A 21,577-nucleotide genomic window follows, 5' to 3' on the forward strand; every position below is an offset into this window, starting at 1 on the left:
TACGTAGACACGATTCTAAATGTATTTTTAAAAAAAGATTTTTTAACATGTGCAGTTTTGATTTGAGCGGGAAATGAGAAAACAAGTGCTTCGGAAACGGTGACCTAGTCTACGGATGGCTCATAAAAAATGTAGTAAAAAATAGGCTGTCCCAATATACATTTAGTACTATTGACATAAATTAGTTTGATTAGAATTAACCATAATTGACTATTGAAATAACCAAATAAGTCGTTTCATTTTCCACTCGCTCTGATGGCGGAGTCGAGTGTTGGCTGTAAACCATTGAAGCCTAGCCAAACCTCAAATCATAGGCACAGGACTGTGAACTTTCCCGAAAGCAAATTCATTGTTCTCAAACTCTTCTCTGCTTGGATCGTTCCACGGTGGGTAGCGAAGCGTCAAACTCCAACAGCCAATCAGGCGGGATTCGAAAGTCTGGGTCACGGAGTAGGTTGTCTGTGATTGGGCGGTCGAGCCTGTCTAAAAATACCGGCTGCGGAAAATAATGCTGACGGCTGTTGGAAGTCACGTGACCTCGCCGGCGTTGCTGGTCTTGTGGCTGTTATTTTCTTCACTTGGATTGTTTTTTTTATTATAACAGACAAGTTATTATTTTTACTTCATTAGTGCAACTTTATTTCTTACAAAGGTGAGTAATGCCATTATTATATCAAAACTTTCAACCTAATTTAGTGCTTATCACAAATTAAACACGGTCTGCACACTACTTATCGACGGGTTGGCGTTCGAAAGCAGACCAAGATGGCGTCATCAGCAGGCCATGGCCATACTAAGGCGGTTTGATTACTAGGCTGTGGGTTAATATCTTTCTTTAACTTTGGTAACTGCGTTAAAACTGTATGTAGAAAACGACACCAGCATATTCCCCTACAAAAAATATACGGGTTGATACGGAAACTGAAAGGTTAGTAACATCTTTGTAGGAACTTAACGCGACTTTCAGATAAAAACGCTTCGCCCCTCCCCCACCCATGATCAATTTGTATCAGAGAAAATCCAGTAGCTAACCAAAATACATCGTTGTTTTGTTTTTATTTGAAAACTAATGTCGAAAACAGCTGACTTTTTTACCATTAAACCTCGAATGGATACTTTTTCTTTGCTTGTAGGAGCCTATTTTGTTTATCTTTTTATCTGTTCGCATCATTAATTGCACTAAAAATTACATAAAAATCTAGATTCTAGTTTTAGATTTAAAAATTTAATCTAGGTATAGATCTAGATTCTACATCTAGATCTAGAATCTAGAGTCTAGGTCTAGTCTACAACTAACTAGACATCTAGATCTAGACTAGATCTAGATCTAACTGATAACTTTGTAAGTACTTAGAAAGTTACATAGTGTATCTAGTTAGACTGGACGTTTCTAGCCTTCTAATAATTTTTTTTTGCATAATAGACATATTCTAGATTGTAGGCCACTTTAACTTTTCGTTAAACATTGATTTAAGGATTTATATTGTCTAGATTTCTAGATCTACAATAGACTGAAAAATAAAATGTGTTTTGTTTAGGCCTATTCCTAGGCCTATTCTAGATCTATACATTTAGGAATTTAGGCCTATATATAGTCTATAGTTAGTTATAGAGACACTCAAGATATGTATAATTTATGCAGGCCTAAAAGATCTAAATTCTAGATCTATATACTATATAGATCTAGTATTAATACAGATCTATGAGTTGATTTTTGTGTCACTTCTGTTTTTAAACTTGTAGATCTACATTCATGTTAAAGTTACTGTCAGCACATTAGATCTTGAGATCTGTAATATAGGTAGATCTAGTAATTGCATATAAATAATGTGTTGCACTATTCCGCTTTGTAGTTATGTGTAGTTTGGGGTAAAAAGGTCAGTTATTAATGCAAAAATGTTATATAACGTGGAAAAAGCGATAGCAAGTGATTTATAGATCTAGACCTAGGGGAGGTCTGATTGCCAGCGCGTTTATAGTAATACATATATGGGCCTATTAACTTCTGGTAACAATATCCCTTTTTATTTATAAAACAAAAAGTTGTCGGTAATTACATTTTTAGTACATTCTCATTTAAAAAAAACCCACTAAGTCGTGAGTCTTGAGCTATAGTGTATTTCATTATTGCCAATCCATGTATGGGAATTTCTCCGAGCCCAGCCGCACTGGTCCCGCCCCGACGTTTTGCCATTGTCAGTTTACCGACCCTCCCTTTCCTGGCGCACAGTCCCATCTCCTTTATGCCTGTTTCATTGTGCTGTTGGACTAGGTCAAAACACTGTTTTGTCATTCAGTGTTGTGTGCTTCGGCGGTCATGGTCAGCTCCATGACCAAGGGATAGCACGGTGTGTAGAGAAAAGAGGTGGGAAGGGGCGGGCGGAAATTATTAATGACCAGTCCGTGAAGGTCACATTTGAATACACTTTCGGACACACTTCTCAATGTAGCCAGAACACCTAAAATATTAATACAACATGACTAATTCGTTTATAGAACGACCCATCTTCTATTTATCATATTGATAATAATAAACTCAGCTTTTGATGTTGTTAAACAAATGTTTTTTTTTTTTTTACAAAATATTTGTTTTGTTGGCGTACATTTTTTTTACAGTAGTCAAACAGGCTAAGATAAATATTATATCATAAAAAGTTTTTTTCAGGTATATTGCCCGACTGTCCATTAGCATTTATCGTGTTTTATTAATTTATAAAAATAAATTTAAAAAATCAAGGCCCCCAGTTTGAAACTTTTACAATCGTGTGTGCTTAAATTTAAGACCTGTTGGTGTTTATGACGTTGGTTTTGAATGTCGGTGACGCGCTCTAAAGTTTATGAATAGCAAAGTGTAGGAGCGTAATATGTGTCCAGCTGGGAGGCTTGCGACAAACCAAGTGACCTGGATTAACTGCTCGCCCTTCGTGCTTGTTTCAATCTAGGTCATGTTTTTCTCTTGTGTGCTGTGGCTACTAAACCTGGGCCGACGTTCCTTCGCGCATCTCTGATGTGTCCACACTACCCCCATGTTGTTATATGGGCAATAATAATTCAAATTTATTTTTCTTTCCTTGACACATTTGCCCCTGCACATTACATATTCCCCTTAACTTTGATATTTTGATCGAGCTAATAGTTAGAAATAGAAGCGTAGTCTGATACAGATTTAACTTGACAGTAGGAGTGTCAATAAAGTCAATTAGATATAAACGGTGGATGTGGCACATTTCACATGTTAACATGGGGCAAAAAGAAATAAGTGACGTCTCTATAATATACGGGGCTAATAGAAGCAAGTTACTTCCCAACAATACATGGGGCTTAAAGATACAAGCAACGTCCCAGCAATATACGGGGCTAATAGATACAAGTATCGTCCCAGCAATATACGGGGCTAATAGGTACAAGCAACGTCCCAACAATAAAAGGGGCTTAAAGATACAAGCAACGTCCCAGCAATATACGGGGCAAATAGAGACAAGTATCGTCCTAGCAATCCAGAGATCGAATCGCTTTGAGCTGTCCCTGTAGGCTGTGAAAATAACTTCACCTGACCCCAACATATTAGCGTGGGATTGTGTGGCCAGCACAATGACCAGCCAACCCGTCCAACGCCTGCTCTCCCCGCCCGCTGTCAGTTGCCTATCTTTTAGCGCTGAATTAATTAGATTATGATAGCCTAGCTCTGTGTACTGCTTGTCTTCGTTCCCAGTTTCAGTGCGCGTCTTTCGAAGCATAGTCTGCACAGCTAGCCTGTACTTGTAGCTGGCGTGCTGTCGCAATCAGTTTGTAATGGCTGTGGATGTAATACAAGTCATTTTACACACAGGGAAGCAAATTGATTTATGCTTTGTCTTGAGATAGTCCTCATCAAGTCATTTATGTTTGCCCGTGTAATGTTTACGTGCTGTAGGTTTTATAGATCAATACAAATTAGGCCCATCACCAAAAAATCAATGAATATGTCCGTGTCGCGGTGACTGAATCATCATCATGCAGGTACTTTCTAATGATGCCAATCTCATCGATTTGCGCGACTTATTCCCTTATCCACATACCGGAATCATTACTACTGACGCGCGCTATATAAGCTAGGTAGTTTGATTTAAATGTGAATGTTTGTGTTAAATAAAAAAGAACATTAACTTGATGTACATGTATAACCACAGCTGACTTAAACAACGCTGGCCAGCTAAAGTAATGTAGCTGTGTTATGTCCCAGATATAATTACGCTTGACGCCCACGGGTATTTTCCAATTTGTGAAGACATTCCAGTGAGTCAAGAACCGAGAGCATCTCCAGCACTAGACCCATTGATTCCACATCGTCCTCACCAGGCCTGTTTTATAGCGGCCATGGACGGCGGGGTCATCCTTCAATCGATTTCGTTTCCAGTTTGAACGCGACCAACGAATGGGCTCAGGCTAGCTAGATCTAAATCATTCACTGCCTTTTCTATATTTTACTTCAAATAGTTTCTCTTGCTAGTACGGCTGTTCTTATCTTAGTCAATAACAAAAACAACCTTTAACAAAACAAATCGTGCGAACATCACAGTAGACAATATTAAAATATGCAGTTATACGTCACGTGGACGCTTTTAGTACTTGTATTCATTAGCCGACTACTGGGACATCTGTGCAGTAGAAGTAAAAACTCAAATAAAAAGTTCAAATGTGTTTAATTTAAACATTTCATCAACAGCAGAGTTTTTTTTTCAGGCATCTCCTCAGTGCCCCCCCCCCCCCTCCCAATGGAACATCGATACCCCCACCCCAACTCAATAGAATATACAGAGAGAGAGAGAGAATATATACCTTTACTAGTGTCTGCCCCGTCCTACGAAATTTTTAATCATTACCCCCCCCCCCCCCCCCCCCGGTTTTCTCTCTCTCTCTCTCTCTGGTGAAAAATAAGTCAGAAACACAGATCAACAGTGTTTTTGGTGTTAGCTTTCTCAGTGGCGTCGCTAGATCGGATGTCACCCGGTGCGGCATCTCATGGTGCCACCCCCCCCCCTATTTTTTCTCTGTAAATTTTGCAGTTGGTGTAATCTCCACCCCCTTTGATAAAATCTTTGAAGCGTTCACATTTAATACATTTTATACTGATTATGTTTATCTATAGTCGGTTGTAAATACAGCTGGTTGTAGCATTGTTTTCTCTATTGTTTGCACGTTTACGTCATGGTGTCACTATCCTCCCCTCCCTTGTCGGGATCGCCATTATGTACTTAAATTACTTTTTAACTCTAATTTAAAACAAAACAAATTTATCTTCTATATATATAATTCTCTTCTTCGAGCCGTTAGAAAACAAGCTGCAAACGCTCTCCCTACCTCCCCACCCCTACATGGTTTTAGTGAGCTGTGTTCACTCTAAATGTTTACAAGCAGAGCCAACGATTTTAAACGTAGGGGGGAGGGGGGGAGGGAAGGAAGGGGGGGGGGTTATGGTCCTTAACGAGCTACTTATAGTGTTTTAAAGAAATATTTTCAGTGTCAGCGTTGGTACTGTCGAATTCACAAATTATGAATTATTGAAAATTAGAAACAACTAAATAGCGGCGTATGTTATGCCGCGGGCCGGCTCGTTCTATATTTTTTTTGTCTTGGTGTCACCCCCCTCAGTGGTGTCACCCGGTGCGGTCCGCACCCCCCGCCCAGCGACGCCTCTGAGCTCTCTATATTTGAGTAAAATTTGCTACCCACACAAGTTCACACACTTGTACTTTTACTGATGTAAATGTGGATATGGTCTTTTATTTTAACGTACACATTGTTTTTGTCTTCTGCTCATTTGATCAAACACAATTAAACAAGTGAACAGCCTTAGTGTTTGTTGTAACATTTTTTTCTATTGCAATATAGATATCGTTTGGCCTAAAAATGTATCCGTATAATTAACTCCCAAAATTGCCAATATAGTTGACACTACCATAGAGTTTGGTCCATAAAGTGCAGGCATCTTATTAACAAGCAATACATTGAGACAAGGGACTCAATATTGAGTTCTTTGTTGCGATACGGCCAACCATAGCTACACGTGAACAAGCTTAAGGCAGTAGACCCGAGGTTTGCCTTTGTGATACCGGTTGTGGCAATATTCGCATTATCACGTGTAGTGTTTGAAGAAAGTTTGAGCCGCCAGTGGTGTATCAGCCCGGTGACAGATTTGAAATGGTGGTGATGCCATCTTAAGGTCGCTAGTATGTTTGTTTAGCTGTCAGTACTCGCGGTAGTGCGCCAGTCTGTGGCCGTGTACACCCGGGCTATGTGTCTGACGTTAATGGCTGGGGGGCTGATTAGTCTCGCGCCTATACCTCGCGCATTGGCAGTCAGCACGCGTTTTGGTTGGCTCACACTGGATAGAACGTCAAGCAAACCAGAACTCGCCACGAGTCAGGTGGAGTGGAACAACAGAGGCCCCCACTCCCTCCCCATCCGCTGAAACAATCACGTTCACTAGCTTGGAGTGTTCAGCAACGTCTTTTGGCCTGGTAAAATACTGAGTGCTTTATTCAACTAGGGCTGTTGAGTTGTGGGGCGGGTGAGGGTTGGGATTTTCTACTCCTCACTTCAAACCTTTCCCAGTGATATCTTAAACTGAAGTATTGATGTTGATGTGTAGGTTTAAACAAAGTAAACACGTTATACCACAGAAAACACAACTTGTACCGTGTTACATTGAGTAGATCTCTGTGCTACTGATCACTGTTTTATAGACAGTGTGCATCACTAGCAACATTTCAATGTGCGTAGGTTCAAAGGGTGAAATTAACACGATCGGTAGAACAAGAAACAAAACTCTTTCGTAGATTTAATATTTTAACTTGAGATGGTACTGGAACTAAATTAGTTTTAGATCTCACGGTTTGTCAATGTGATGTTGTGTTTAAATGATCGTTAAGTTGTGTTGTTTACTTATCAGCCCGATACCCTGTTGACATCACAAAACCATGAAACAGTTTAGGCAGCTATCCTTACACCTGTTTATTTATTCATAATATAACTTTTGACCAGGGAGTGCGCTGTCATTAAACGACATCAATGCGACAGGTGGTCACTAATAGAAGTTGATGAATTTGACATACTTATTAGAGAATGTGCTTTGGTTTCCTATGTCCCACCAAACTAAGATTTTGAAATAGCCTGAGAGCAGGGCAACATATTAACCTCCACTAAACCTTTCCCCAGCCAGGGCCAGGAGCTAATGTTTCAGGGGGTTTAGTGTCTTGTGGGGGAGCTTCTCCCCCTTGTCTCGTTTAAACCTAGCTCAATTCACAATGAGGGAGAAGAAATAAAACCATCGGATTTGTTCGCAAAAGGCAATTAATTCACTCGACTCCCAAATGTCAGGAGAAAATTCCTAACTTGCATGCCGCTAGAAGCACACACTAGTATGGCACGGTTTCTTGTGCTTGGTGTCTGCTGGCTGGCTGGCCCGCCATTCGTCTGTTGGCTCGCATCAAATACTGGCCCCCGGCTTCATGCTGATACACCGACAAACGTATATTAAGCAAGTGGCATATTTACGACTCGAGAAAGGTACGCTGAAATCTCACTTAAGTACAGCTGAACAGCTATTAGCAAGTCATTTGCATCGAGTCTAAACTGCTAGATCTAGTTAAGATTGTTGGAAAGTATAAACCAAGTACAAAACACGCTACTATTATATTAACATTATGGTATTTTGATACTGTATCTGCCCCTACTCGTCTCAACTTAAAACTAGAACTATGTCTATATTTTTAATGGGTATCTGCATCATTCTGTTGTCTTGAAACCCCCTTGTCTTGTCCATATTGTATAGATTTGAATGTTCCTAAAAATGTTCATAGCACAACCTACATTTACTTGCTAAATTACAGTTCTTTGTGTATCAAGATATTTTTTCTTGTTTTTTTTTTAGATGAACGGGACAACCCGTTTGAAAATCGGAGATATCAACAAAAATCTGATTTGTGTATTGTGTGAAGGTTACTTTATTGATGCCACTACTATTATAGAATGTTTACATTCCTGTAAGTATTTCATTCTTACTTTAACACTATAACTTAGCATTATGCTGTTTCTAAAATACTGGAGCTATTTCTTTAAAACAAAACATCAAAACAAATTAGCTTTAGCCCTCATAGCTGTACCTAGCACTGTGTGATTTGATGAACTCTAGTTGCCAGTACTAGAGTGTGTGATGCCAGCCTATAACATCTGTATACATTTGTCTCAACAGTTTGCCGTACGTGTATTGTGACTTACCTGAAAACCAGCAAGACGTGTCCAGTGTGTGACACTGTTGTCCACAAAACTAGACCACACCAGAACATAAGGTACCACTTGATTCTTTTTTTTAACACTGTTCTTTATAGCGCTTTCCTAATAGCGAGTAATAGAGTTTACATGGGTAGACGTGTTGTGGTTATGTATTTTCTTTAGTAACCATGTTTATGTGTCACCATATACTTATGGAAAACATTCGCCAACAATGTGTACATTAATCACCCGAGTGTGCACTGTAATTTTTATTGTACACTAGTGACCATTCAATAATTGTTAACATGGTTACACTGTACTTGTGTAAGCCAGCACCCTACAATGTTTGGATGACCACCTTATAACAATTTGTATCTGTCTGTATAAATCTGTCATGTGCTGGTTATAGTTGTCTACTTCTCTCCAGCTCTCCGTGCTATCTCTGTAGTTAACTGGTTATGTGAAGGTTGTAGCTGCTGGTCCAGGAAAGCAATGTATCAACTGTCTCATAACACATTCCTTCTCATCTACCTGATGCATGAATCCTTCTGGTGTCTTCATCGGTTTAGTTTGTCCACCCACTTACAGTACTTACACCAGTGTATGTTATTAACTCCCTGTTCTACCCTTGTCGTCGCTTCCCCCCCCCCCCTCCCGCCACACCAGTGTAGTTGTATGTTATATACTGGCTGTCGAAACCTTGCCCCCCCCCCCCCCCGAACCTCTGTTACATCACGTAATTCTTACATAACTTGAAATGAATGTCATTAAACTAGTTGCTGTAGTCTTGGCCTTCCGCCTTACACAGATTTCGTTAAATGTTGTTGGTTCTCTTCTTGAGACAAATGTTATGCGCCCCCCCCTGCACGTTATATGGATGTTGTTGAGTATTATTTTTTCAGTACTTGAGAAGAACGTTATATCCTCACGACTAACCTTTAACCCCTCCCATAGGTCAGACAAGTTGTTACAAGATCTGGTTTACAAACTGGTTCCAGGCTTATACAAAGGTCAGTTTATTTCCTTACCAACCTGTAACTAGCGTGCCCATTCACCTCTACTTACTTCGTTGACTTGACCACCCTAACTGATACATTGTTTTATTCTCTTGTCTAGATGAAATGCGTCGGAGGCGAGAGTTCTACACGACTCATTATGAAGGTACGTCTCTCAACATTTGTCTACAAATTATTTGTTTACTCCCTGATGTGAGCTTTGAATTGATGTCAAATTGTATTGGTTTCAGCCGCACCCAAGAGGGCGGGGGAGGAGAGAGGGGATGAGATGAGTGACAGATTCGCCTACACAGAGGAGGAGAAGATTAGCCTAGCCTTACACTTTTGTCCTGAGTGAGTAGCCTGGTGTTGTCATCTTGTGTTAGCTTCAATAGGGGACATTGTCATATTGTCGTACACATTGGATAGCAATTTATAGCACAATCACCAAACGTAATACAAAGCACTCTTTAGAAACGAATCCACAGACCATATATATTACAGTCTTTGTGTACAACACAGTCTTCAATGTATAAAATAATTTTCATGTATATCAGGCAGTTTTCATGTATAATACACATGTCTGATGTACCTTAAGTAGTTTTCATGTACAACCCACACAGTTTACATCTATAACATGACTATTACACAGAATTCATGTATAACACAGTCTTTGTGTATAACACACAGTCCTGTTACACACAGTATCATGTATGTGGCACAATCTCCTTGTATGCCCCATCGCCATGTAACATACAGTTACACCATGCTCACATAAGCAACTATACACTACTTCACCGTGTCACATATTCATTAAGACAAGCAATGCCTTTAGACCAGAGCATAATAAAATATATTGATGTCCTCCACACTGACTTATGATAAGCTCCCCTCAATCAGAAAACTAAAGTCCTTAGTGATAGGTACATCCCGTCTTTCTTTATGGAAGGTCTTTAGAAGCAGTCTTTGTAGCTAAGAAGGCAATATTAGACTAGACATACCTTGTGTTTTTAGTCTTTACTTTAAAAAAAAAAAGTCTAATTTTTTTAAAAGTTTTTATGAGACATATGTAGAGATATAATGTTATTGTGAAGACACAAATAGAGCCAATGCTAGCATCCGATCCGGTCTAGTTCAACGGTTCGGTCGTGAAATACCACTTTAAGTGTATTTGTATGTGCCGGAATTGACTAGAAACAAAAAAAAATGAATGATGGGAATGACCCTACTCAAAAGACAACGATACATAGCTTACTAGCGGCCATGCCAGTGCTATTCCCCTGCCCTTAAATGAGCGTGTATGAATTCCAGGAATAGCTCCCATCAGGTTGGCTTGCTGTAGACACTAGTCTAGTGCCACTACATCCCGTGTTTACCTGGTCCTGGGCTAAAAATAGATTTACTGCCCGCCCCGCTTTACCTGGGCCTTCATTGAAATCATCACAGCTAGTCTATTGGATGGGATCTTATCTAATGGTAGAATCCCTTTGATCAGGGTCGTTGTGTGGGGCTATAGTGGAGCCAATACTTCAACTAGATACATTGCTTACATTAAGCTTTCATTGTCACATAATACATAAACAAGATACATTACTTACATTACGTTTTAATTGTCACGTAATAATAAGATAAATTGCTTACATTATACATTTATTGTAACATAATGCATAAGCAAGATACATTGCTTACATTATGCTATTATTGTCACGTAAACACATAAACAAAGATGGATAGCTTCCGTAATGACATATTCGCTATATGGGGTAAAGGAGAAAACCTCGCGCCTAATTTTTTTGTTGCGCAAAAAAAGAATTTACGTTTATTTTCCTATTAGCAAATCTTCTAGATCTGTTGCTTTAAAAAAAAAGTGTTAAGAATTTTTGTCTTATCGTCCAACTCTCGGCTTGCGCTCTGATCCTGCAGTGCTATTAGCTTGGCATAGAGGGAGTGTTTCTGCCCCGTTGATCTCTAGCATTTCCCAACTTCACAAGATATCTGCCTGCCGGTGCTCGGCTGGAGCAGAATTAGACTTGTTCCCGCCGGAGCAATCTTTCTTTGATGTCCCTGCCCGCCATGTTGGCAGTGGGAGATCTCTCATGACATTAGTGCCGACTCGCCACATTTTACCCAACCTTTCCCTTCTAATTGCTCTTTCTTTACATGCGTGGAATACCTTTGTTTTTACTTCATTAAAAAACTCACATACACTTCCATTTTTCTTGTTTGGTCCTAGCGAGGTTAAAACAACTCAGTTTGTGAATAGTTTATTGTGTTTATTTCAAGATAACTTTTGGAATGTCAATGTTAGTAACAAGTCATTGTCAGTAATGACTATCTGTAACTGTCAGTAATGACTAACTCTATACTTTTGTTTTGTTGCGTAATGTCTGTTTTCTTCTATTACCAAAAATTGACTATTACCAAAAATTTACGGCTTATGGGTCATCTATTTATGACGTCCACACAAATTATATGCGCATCCACTTTCGACAACCCCCCCCCCCCCCCCCAGGTGGAGTCCAGGAAAATTGAAAAATTTAGTAGATCTCGCAAAACTTCTACCAATTTACTATTTCGATAACATGTATTGTGTATCTAATAACTGATATACGGCTTTAGTATTTCGAGAATCTATATATATAATTCTCTTCTTCGAGCCGTTAGAAAACAAGCTGCAAACGCTCTCCCTACCTCCCCACCCCTACATGGTTTTAGTGAGCTGTGTTCACTCTAAATGTTTACAAGCAGAGCCAACGATTTTAAACGTAGGGGGGGGGGAGGGAAGGAAGAGGGGGGGGGGGGCGGTTATGGTCCTTAACGAGCTACTTATAGTGTTTTAAAGAAATATTTTCAGTGTCAGCGTTGGTACTGTCGAATTCACAAATTATGAATTATTGAAAATTAGAAACAACTAAATAGCGGCGTATGTTATGCCGCGGGCCGGCTCGTGTTTTTTATTAGGCTAAATATAAGAGTAGAGTCTAGAGATGTCTTCATTTAACACGAGCAATGTCGTCTTAATTTCACTTTTTACATGCAGGATTCGAGTTTTATGTTTGTTTAAAAATGTTAGCACTTCGACATTAAGTTCAGCATGTGGACGTCCTCATGGACCCGATCCCCTCTCCCCACCCCCACGTGTCCTCAAAAGTCGATTTTTTGAACCCCCCTCCCCCTTCCGTGTGGACGTCATAAATGGACGACCCCTTAGAGAATATATCTAGACATCATTTTCTGTTGTAATAGTATTTGAATTTTATGTTATATTTTTTTTTTAATTTAAAAATTCATATTATTTGTAGTCTACAAGGAGCCTATATTTTCTTGTAAATCAGAGTTGACTTAGTTGTTTAGTTGGGTTAAAAATGTTGACACCTTGATACTGGGATTTACACGCTTCAGATTTCTTTAAGATGAACGAAGGCTATGTTTTTTTCTCTAGACTTGATGTAAGAAGCAAGTTGTCAATAGTTAACCTGCAGTGTTCAACAACCGTCTCTCTCTGTTTTCAGTGGTGCAAGCGACCGTGTAGACTTCCGTCGAGTTTTCACGACCAAAGAAGACTTGAAGACTAGGATCGACAGAAGGATTAAGGTTTGTTTCCCATCTCTCGACCTTCACACACCTTGTAATAGTAATTGTTTACATATCTCTGTGGTGAATGTTTTACCCCGGAAGTTTAGTTCAAGGTTTTCAACATAACGAAAAGTTAAGAATTGCTAACGAGATGTTGATCAGTGTGTTTGTATTACCACCATCATTTGTTTGTTTCCCAGGAGGCCGTGGATGTGAGATACTTACAGTGTAAGGCTGCTGTTACAGTGGGCCATCTGAAGAAATTTGTTCGCCTCAAGTACAACCTTCCTGTACACTATCAGGTCAGTTACTGTTTCCATGTGGCTAGTCTGTGTTTTGGGTGGCTTTCTATCTCACATACTGGCTGGATTTTTTACTGCCAGCTCTATGACTTATTAAAGTTGGGGTAGCTCTGTGTCTCATGACTTATTGTCAATCTGACCAGTGTCTCATGACTTATTGTCAATCTGACCCTTTATCATGACTTATTGTCAATCTGACCTGTGTCTCATGACTTACTGTCAATCTGACCCTTTATCATGACTTATTGTCAATCTGACCTGTGTCTCAAGACTTACTGTCAATCTGACCCTTTATCATGACTTATTGTCAATCTGACCTGTCTCATGACTTATTGTCAATCTGACCTGTGTCTCATGACTTACTGTCAATCTGACCTGTGTCTCATGACTTATTGTCAATCTGACCTGTGTCTCATAACTTATTGTCAATCTGACCCTTTCTCATGACTTACTGTCAATCTGACCTGTGTCTCATGACTTATTGTCAATCTGACCTGTGTCTCATGACTTACTGTCAATCTGACCTTTCTCATGACTTACTGTCAATCTGACCTGTGTCTCATGACTTATTGTCAATCTGACCTGTGTCTCATGACTTACTGTCAATCTGACCTGTGTCTCATGACTTATTGTCAATCTGACCTGTGTCTCATGACTTATTGTCAATCTGACCTGTGTCTCATGACTTATTGTTAATCTGACCTGTGTCTCATGACTTACTGTCAATCTGACCTGTGTCTCATGACTTACTGTCAATCTGATCTGTGTCTCATGACTTATTGTCAATCTGACCTGTGTCTCAAGACTTATTGTTAATCTGACCTGTGTCTCATGACTTACTGTCAATCTGACCTGTGTCTCATGACTTACTGTCAATCTGATCTGTGTCTCATGACTTATTGTCAATCTGACCTGTGTCTCAAGACTTATTGTCAATCTGACCTGTGTCTCATGACGTATTGTCAATCTGACCCTTTCTCATGACTTTTTGTCAATCTGACCTGTGTCTCATGACTTATTGTCAATCTGACCTGTGTCTCATGACTTACTGTCAATCTGACCTTTCTCATGACTTACTGTCAATCTGACCTGTGTCTCATGACTTACTGTCAATCTGACCTGTCTCATGACTTATTGTCAATCTGACCTGTGTCATGACTTATTGTCAATCTGACCTGTGTCATGACTTATTGTCAATCTGACCTGTGTCATGACTTACTGTCAATCTGACCTGTGTCTCATGACTTATTGTCAATCTGACCCTTTCTCATGACTTATTGTCAATCTGACCTGTGTCTCATGACTTACTGTCAATCTGATCTGTGTCTCATGACTTATTGTCAATCTGACCTGTGTCTCATGACTTATTGTCAATCTGATCTGTGTCTCATGACTTACTGTCAATCTGACCTGTGTCTCATGACTTACTGTCAATCTGACCTGTGTCTCATGACTTATTGTCAATCTGACCCTTTCTCATGACTTATTGTCAATCTGACCTGTGTCTCATGACTTACTGTCAATCTGACCCTTTCTCATGACTTATTGTCAATCTGACCTGTGTCTCATGACTTATTGTCAATCTGACCTGTGTCTCATGACTTATTGTCAATCTGACCTGTGTCTCATGACTTACTGTCAATCTGACCTGTGTCTCATGACTTACTGTCAATCTGACCCTTTCTCATGACTTATTGTCAATCTGACCTGTGTCTCATGACTTACTGTCAATCTGACCTGTGTCTCATGACTTATTGTCAATCTGACCCTTTCTCATGACTTATTGTCAATCTGACCTGTGTCTCATGACTTACTGTCAATCTGATCTGTGTCTCATGACTTATTGTCAATCTGACCTGTGTCTCATGACTTATTGTCAATCTGACCCTTTCTCATGACTTATTGTCAATCTGACCTGTGTCTCATGACTTACTGTCAATCTGACCTGTGTCTCATGACTTATTGTCAATCTGACCCTTTCTCATGACTTATTGTCAATCTGACCTGTGTCTCATGACTTACTGTCAATCTGACCCTTTCTCATGACTTATTGTCAATCTGACCTGTGTCTCATGACTTATTGTCAATCTGACCTGTGTCTCATGACTTATTGTCAATCTGACCTGTGTCTCATGACTTACTGTCAATCTGACCTGTGTCTCATGACTTATTGTCAATCTGACCCTTTCTCATGACTTATTGTCAATCTGACCTGTGTCTCATGACTTTTTATGTCAATCTGACCCTTTCTCATGACTTATTGTCAATCTGACCTGTGTCTCATGACTTATTGTCAATCTGACCTGTGTCTCATGACTTATTGTCAATCTGACCTGTGTCTCATGACTTACTGTCAATCTGACCTGTGTCTCATGACTTATTGTCAATCTGACCCTTTCTCATGACTTATTGTCAATCTGACCTGTGTCTCATGACTTACTGTCAATCTGACCTGTGTCTCATGACTTATTGTCAATCTGACCCTTTCTCATGACTTATTGTCAATCTGACCTGTGTCTCATGACTTACTGTCAATCTGACCCTTTCTCATGACTTATTGTCAATCTGACCTGTGTCTCATGACTTATTGTCAATCTGACCTGTGTCTCATGACTTATTGTCAATCTGACCTGTGTCTCATGACTTACTGTCAATCTGACCTGTGTCTCATGACTTATTGTCAATCTGACCCTTTCTCATGACTTATTGTCAATCTGACCTGTGTCTCATGACTTACTGTCAATCTGACCCTTTCTCATGACTTATTGTCAATCTGACCTGTGTCTCATGACTTATTGTCAATCTGACCTGTGTCTCATGACTTATTGTCAATCTGACCTGTGTCTCATGACTTATTGTCAATCTGACCCTTTCTCATGACTTATTGTCAATCTGACCTGTGTCTCATGACTTACTGTCAATCTGACCTGTGTCTCATGACTTATTGTCAATCTGACCTGTGTCTCATGACTTATTGTCAATCTGACAGCTCTGGGAGCTGTAGTGTAAGTTATCAGACTTGTATGTCTGACACTGGGAGCTGTAGTGTAAGTTATCAGACTTGTATGTCTGGCACAATGCTGCTTCCAGCTCTGGGAGCTGTAAGACATCAGACTTGTATGTCTGGCACAGTGCTGTGTGAGCAAGTCTAATAGCTTTCTCCATGCAGCCCCCATCTCCCCCAGCGAGCCTTCATCCATATGATTAACCTGTATCGATCAGGGATTACTGTGTGCCACTACTCGCCATTACCAAGTCTTCTCTCTACACCAGTTATCTCCCCCATTCGGTTGTCTCCTCCTGCCTTCACCATCTTCAACACTGCCTCTCTCCTCTACTGTGTTGTTATTGTATTCAATGTAGCTGACGTTGATTCTACCAAATGTAAACATATTCCATTCTAAAAATAAAGCCACGTGTTTAAGTTGTTAGAAAAAGAAATAAGCCCGATGTTCTAAGAAAAAAGAAAAAAAAAACGGAGCAGCCATATAAAGCCGTGCGTGAGTTGTTCCAGTCGCCGTGTGTAGAGCTCTAGCCATCTCCTCCTATTCCCTGGTGTACCCCACCTCCACGAGCCGCGGGTTCCTTGCAATATTAATTCCCTCCATTTTGTCCGGGCCTGATTAGTCGTGCTATAGCGGGTGATCATGCACGACATGTGGGGGGCCCGGCTCCCTATTTGCCAGCCTACTGGACAAGTCATTTGGCGTGCTTGTCGAAAAGTATTGATCCCGGCCTGCCCCTAGCATCTCCCAGTGCCAGTACTCCCCCTCTACTGATATACTTGAACTAATCGATATCCAGACATGCTTCCTCCTTGGTTGCTCTCACGTCTGTAACATAGGGGACCTGTGCTATGTGTACTTAGACATTATTCACTCATTTTCACCCTATGCATAATTAGCGTATAGATTTTACTCTAACCTCACTCACTAGGACGCAGCACGTTCTACCGTGCAGAACTCGTGTGTATTCGTAGAATGAACTCAATCTTACTGTACGTTTGTTTTTTTGAAAGCTGATTTGTTTTTTCTACCCGATTGTTGTCCAAGTTGGACAAGCCTCCACCCACTGGCCTCCATCTGATCTTGTAAATAATCCACCACAGCCCCTCGCTCATCAGCCTCTCCCGTTTTCCTATTTTAATTGGCCATTTGGCAAGCGGCAGCTGGGGGCATTGATTCTCTGCCTGGCTCAGCCAGCCTATTGTTAGCTGCCCGTATCGACACTCATTACATCTACTCATTAAAGCTTAGGGTGGCAGCTAGAATATGCTGCACATGACGCTACAACCAACAACCTCGCTCAACACAAGTTCAGAAAGATGAAACATTCGAGCAGGAAATTCTGCCTGAAGAATGAGTTTTTTTTTTCTTTCCACTAAAATTAGTTTTATTTTAGTTCTTTTTAAATGGCATTTCCTACTGAAGCGGTTTATTATTTGTCTGCGTAGTCCCATTCTTTACATGTGCGCTACATATAGTGGCTGGAGTAATTTAGATGACCGGACCATAGAAGAATGTTTTTTTGTAAATAGTTGACGGGCCAAAGTACAATTGTGTATTTGAACAAATGGCAGGCCTATATTGTTGATACTAGAGGGATGTGTAAGATGTGAATAATAATCTGGCATATAGTATATAGCCCGCACACAGTTAAATCAGTGTGTGAACTCCAGTCAAATCTGATGGTACATTTCTTTCATTGGGCAAGGTGTGCTTGACGTGAATGTATAGGTAGAGTGAGAAATGACTAGTTCAATGACCCCAGCAGAGATAAGTGCTGTTTAGAACAGCAGTTCTCTTACTGCTAGTCAGACTGTAAAAGCAACAATGCCCATAGGAGGTTGTTTGACTCTATACATGGTACCAGAGTCTCCAGAGTCCAGCACTTTGTCTGGGATCTTTTTTCTCTCAGACACAAAAGACAAGACACTAAATGCTTACATTTTGTTTACTTGCAGATCGACATGTTTTACAATGATGAACCCTTGAGAAACAGCTTGACTCTTTGTGATGTTGCTTATATATTTAACTGGAGGAGGGTATGTAGACTCATCTCTTGATAAGTGACAATGTACACACAATCTATATGTTGTATGTTTATTTGACTGTCACATTGACACATAATCTATATGTTGTATGTGACTGTCACTATGCCAATGTAGATGACGTAACCTGTACACTTGTTGCAGAGAGCCCCACTGTCCCTGACATTCTGTGTCTTTGAAGGCCCAAACCCAAAGAAACGCAAGATGGAGGAGGTCAAGCAGCTGAACACAAACTTAACTGAAGAACCAAAGGTCAAGGCTGAAAAACTGAGCAGTGAGACAGAAATGTCTCTCTCACAACTCACTGATACACTTCCTCAGTTACAAGACAAACACAAAGGACTATCCAGTGTTGTGCCTCAGAAAAAATCAAAAGCACAGCCTGTTTTATCAAAAGCAATGCCTCCATCAAAAACTGATGACAAATCAAAGGGATTCTCTAGCATAATGTCTCAGAAAACATCAAAACCACAGCCAGTTCCAAAATCAAATGAAAAAACTAATGGATTTCCTACCACAACTCTTCAGAAAACATCAAAAACACGGCCAGTTTTAGTAAAAACACAGCCAAATTTAACAAAAATGCAGCCAGATTTTGCAAAAGTACAGACAGATTTTGCAAAAACACAGCCAGATTTTGCAAAAACACAGCCAGATTTTGCAAAAACACAGCCAGATTTTGCAAAAACACAGTCAATTTCAAAACCGGATGAAAAACCTAATGGCTTGTCTGATTTAGCAAAAACTCAGCTAGCTTTAGCAAAAACTCAGCCAGATTTAGTAAAAACACAGCCGGATTCAGCAAAAACTCAGCCAGTTTTAGCAAAAACACATCCGGATTTAACAAAATCACAGTCCATTTCAAAACTGGATGAAAAACCTAATGGCTTGTCTAGCATAATACCTCAGAAAACATCTAAAGCACAGTCTGTTTTAGCAAACCCCCAGCCTGTTTTAAATACAGATGATAAACTTAATGCAGTCTCTAGCATAATACCTCAAAAAACATCAAAAGCTGGGTCTGTTACAAAATCTGATCCCAAATCTAATGGATTGCCCAGCACTGTACCTCAGAAAACACCCAAAGCACTCTCTGTTACTAAAACAGAGGAGAAAGCTAGAGGTGACATGACACCCCAGAGAGTTTTATCTAAGCCAAGCAAGCCAAAATCCTCTGTGACAAAACCTTCCACGACACAGCAGGCCATCACTGGGCCACCAGTCTGTGGCCTGTCTACAGATGGCCAGCAAGCAGCGCCAGAGGAGAGGCCAGCAGAAGCCAGACCAGCCAAGCACAGCTTGCCTGGGGTCATCAAGCACCACTACTCAGATTCCCACCAAGTCCAGTCTAAGACCAACAACTCTGGGAAACAGTTGAAGGATACATCTCTTGTGAAACCAGTAGCTCCATTACCACAAGCCCCTGCATCAACAGCTCTGTCATCTCAAGTCCCTGCACTAGCAGCTCCATCACCACAAGCCACTGCACCAGCATCAGCTGACACTAAAGACACAAGACCAGAGCCATCTCCTAGACTCAGCCATCCACCTAGTCAGCCCACAAGCCAGGCCTGTTCTGTGGCTACTGCTACACAGCTTGTGTCTTCCAGCTGTCTTGAGCCCACCAGACCTGTCCCTGCCAACACAAAACCTTCTAGAACTGCCAAACATAGAGCTGATGCCAGACCTCCTGGCAAGTCTCTGCTAGGGAAAAGACAGGCCAATGGTCCTGTGCTTATAGCTCCAGCCCCATCTAAGCTGGCCACCACCCAGATGATGGGTTTATCTGGGTATCTCCAGCTTGAAACTAAACAGCTCAGAACACAGCAGATGATTTCACTCTACCCCGCGTTTCATGGGGCAAGTACAGACAAATCCAGTGTTCAGTCTTCTAAGCATCCCTTCTCTGTGGCGTCCATGTTAAAAACTAGCAGTGTTCAAGCAGAGAGCAGCACACTCTCTAGAAGCAACAAGCCAGTCTCTCTCACCCTGGCTCCAGTCAGCTCATCTACCTCATCTTCTGTCTCCCCTGTCCTATCTAGGCCAGCTGCTCAGGTCAGAGTTCAACACAAGCCAGCACCTGAGTCAAGCCAGACTGTTTCATCTACTTCCATAGCATCCCCTACACCTGCTGCCTCGGCCTCCCCCACCCCTGCAGCGGTACCAGTCCAGCAGTCCCAGACACAGGGGTCAGACACAGCCCACTTGACCCCGGTCACCAGGGCACCTACGCCTGAGGGAAGATCCTTTAAACCTTCTCTATCTGTTGAACACAAAGCTGAGACTTGCTCTCAACCACCACACTCCAGTACCAGTGAACCCATCGCTGTCAAGTCACCAACCTCACCGCCATCCTCCTCACTGTCATCCACCTCGCCATCATCCACCTCATCATTATCCACCTCACCATCATCCACCTCATCCTCACCAGAGTCCAGCAACCAGCCATCCACACAGAGTCCCAGCCCTAATGGTTCTAGTCAGTTAAAGAAACAGGTGGCCCAGAAGAAAAAAATAGCCGACATAGCCAACACTTTACTGAGAAATCAGAACTGTAAAGGCAGCAGTGTGAGGAAAAGCTCATCTCCCAGCCTGAAAACTCTGTGCCAGCCCACTCTGTATGAGGGCTCTGTCATGGGCCGCCATGAGCTGGCCATCAAACAAACACTGCAGAATGTCCCCCCTACTAGTGGGGGGAGATCCTCACTTGCTGAGGCTGAAGAACCATTGAACTTAGTCAAGAGAGATAAAGATGTTATGCGACTTTCAAATGGGGTCTTGAGGTCCTAGTTGACCTTATCTGTACTGCTAATCTTGAGGTGACTCTACAAGTCTTTCTATTTCTGCCTTTCATCTCTTTGTTTGATAACTTGTGTCTTTGTCTGATGTTTAAACACATCAAAATACTCTTTACATCCTTGCTTAACTCTATGATCTCTATGCACTTCCTACACACTTCCTACACACTTCCTACACACTTCCTACACACTCTACACATTTTCTACACACACTGTACATGCTATACATGCTACACACTACACATTTCCTACACACACTGTACATGCTATACATGCTACACACTCTACACATTGTACATCATCACTATATGAAATCTATATTCCCTCTATTACTATAACTTGTTCTTATTTGTTTGTTGTTTCTTGTACGATCAGACCAGACCATTTATGTGTACAGTACTGAATATAATGCAGTTGAGTTTGTTTCAAGTTGTTTGATACTGTTGTAACAATTTACATTTCCAAACTAATGTTCATTATTTATTTATACATGTCTTTACATTTACTTTTCCCTGCTAGCTGATCTAATTGTTGTACATACAAAATTTTATACAACTTTCCTGACTGGCTGACCTGATTCTTGTACAGATACACAAACTTTAT

The 21,577-nt window shown here is 40.8% G+C and overlaps 1 protein-coding gene across 1 annotated transcript; it reads left to right on the plus strand.

The window, feature by feature from the left end:
• Window positions 1–839: 839 nt before the first annotated feature.
• On the plus strand, window positions 840–21,206 carry LOC131928435 (polycomb group protein Psc). Its single transcript, XM_059284468.1, has 10 exons — window positions 840–928; window positions 7,913–8,024; window positions 8,234–8,330; window positions 9,208–9,263; window positions 9,370–9,414; window positions 9,500–9,602; window positions 12,761–12,842; window positions 13,025–13,126; window positions 18,090–18,170; window positions 18,321–21,206. The coding sequence occupies exons 2-10, from the start codon at window positions 7,913–7,915 to the stop codon at window positions 20,964–20,966; spliced, it is 3,324 nt and encodes a 1,107-aa protein (XP_059140451.1). The 5' UTR covers window positions 840–928; the 3' UTR covers window positions 20,967–21,206.
• The last annotated feature ends 371 nt before the right edge of the window (window positions 21,207–21,577 follow it).

This window comes from Physella acuta, unplaced genomic scaffold (genome assembly GCF_028476545.2).
Source record: "Physella acuta isolate Inbredline_101_S28 unplaced genomic scaffold, ASM2847654v3 ptg001502l, whole genome shotgun sequence".
In the NCBI taxonomy this organism is placed as follows: domain Eukaryota; kingdom Metazoa; phylum Mollusca; class Gastropoda; family Physidae; genus Physella; species Physella acuta.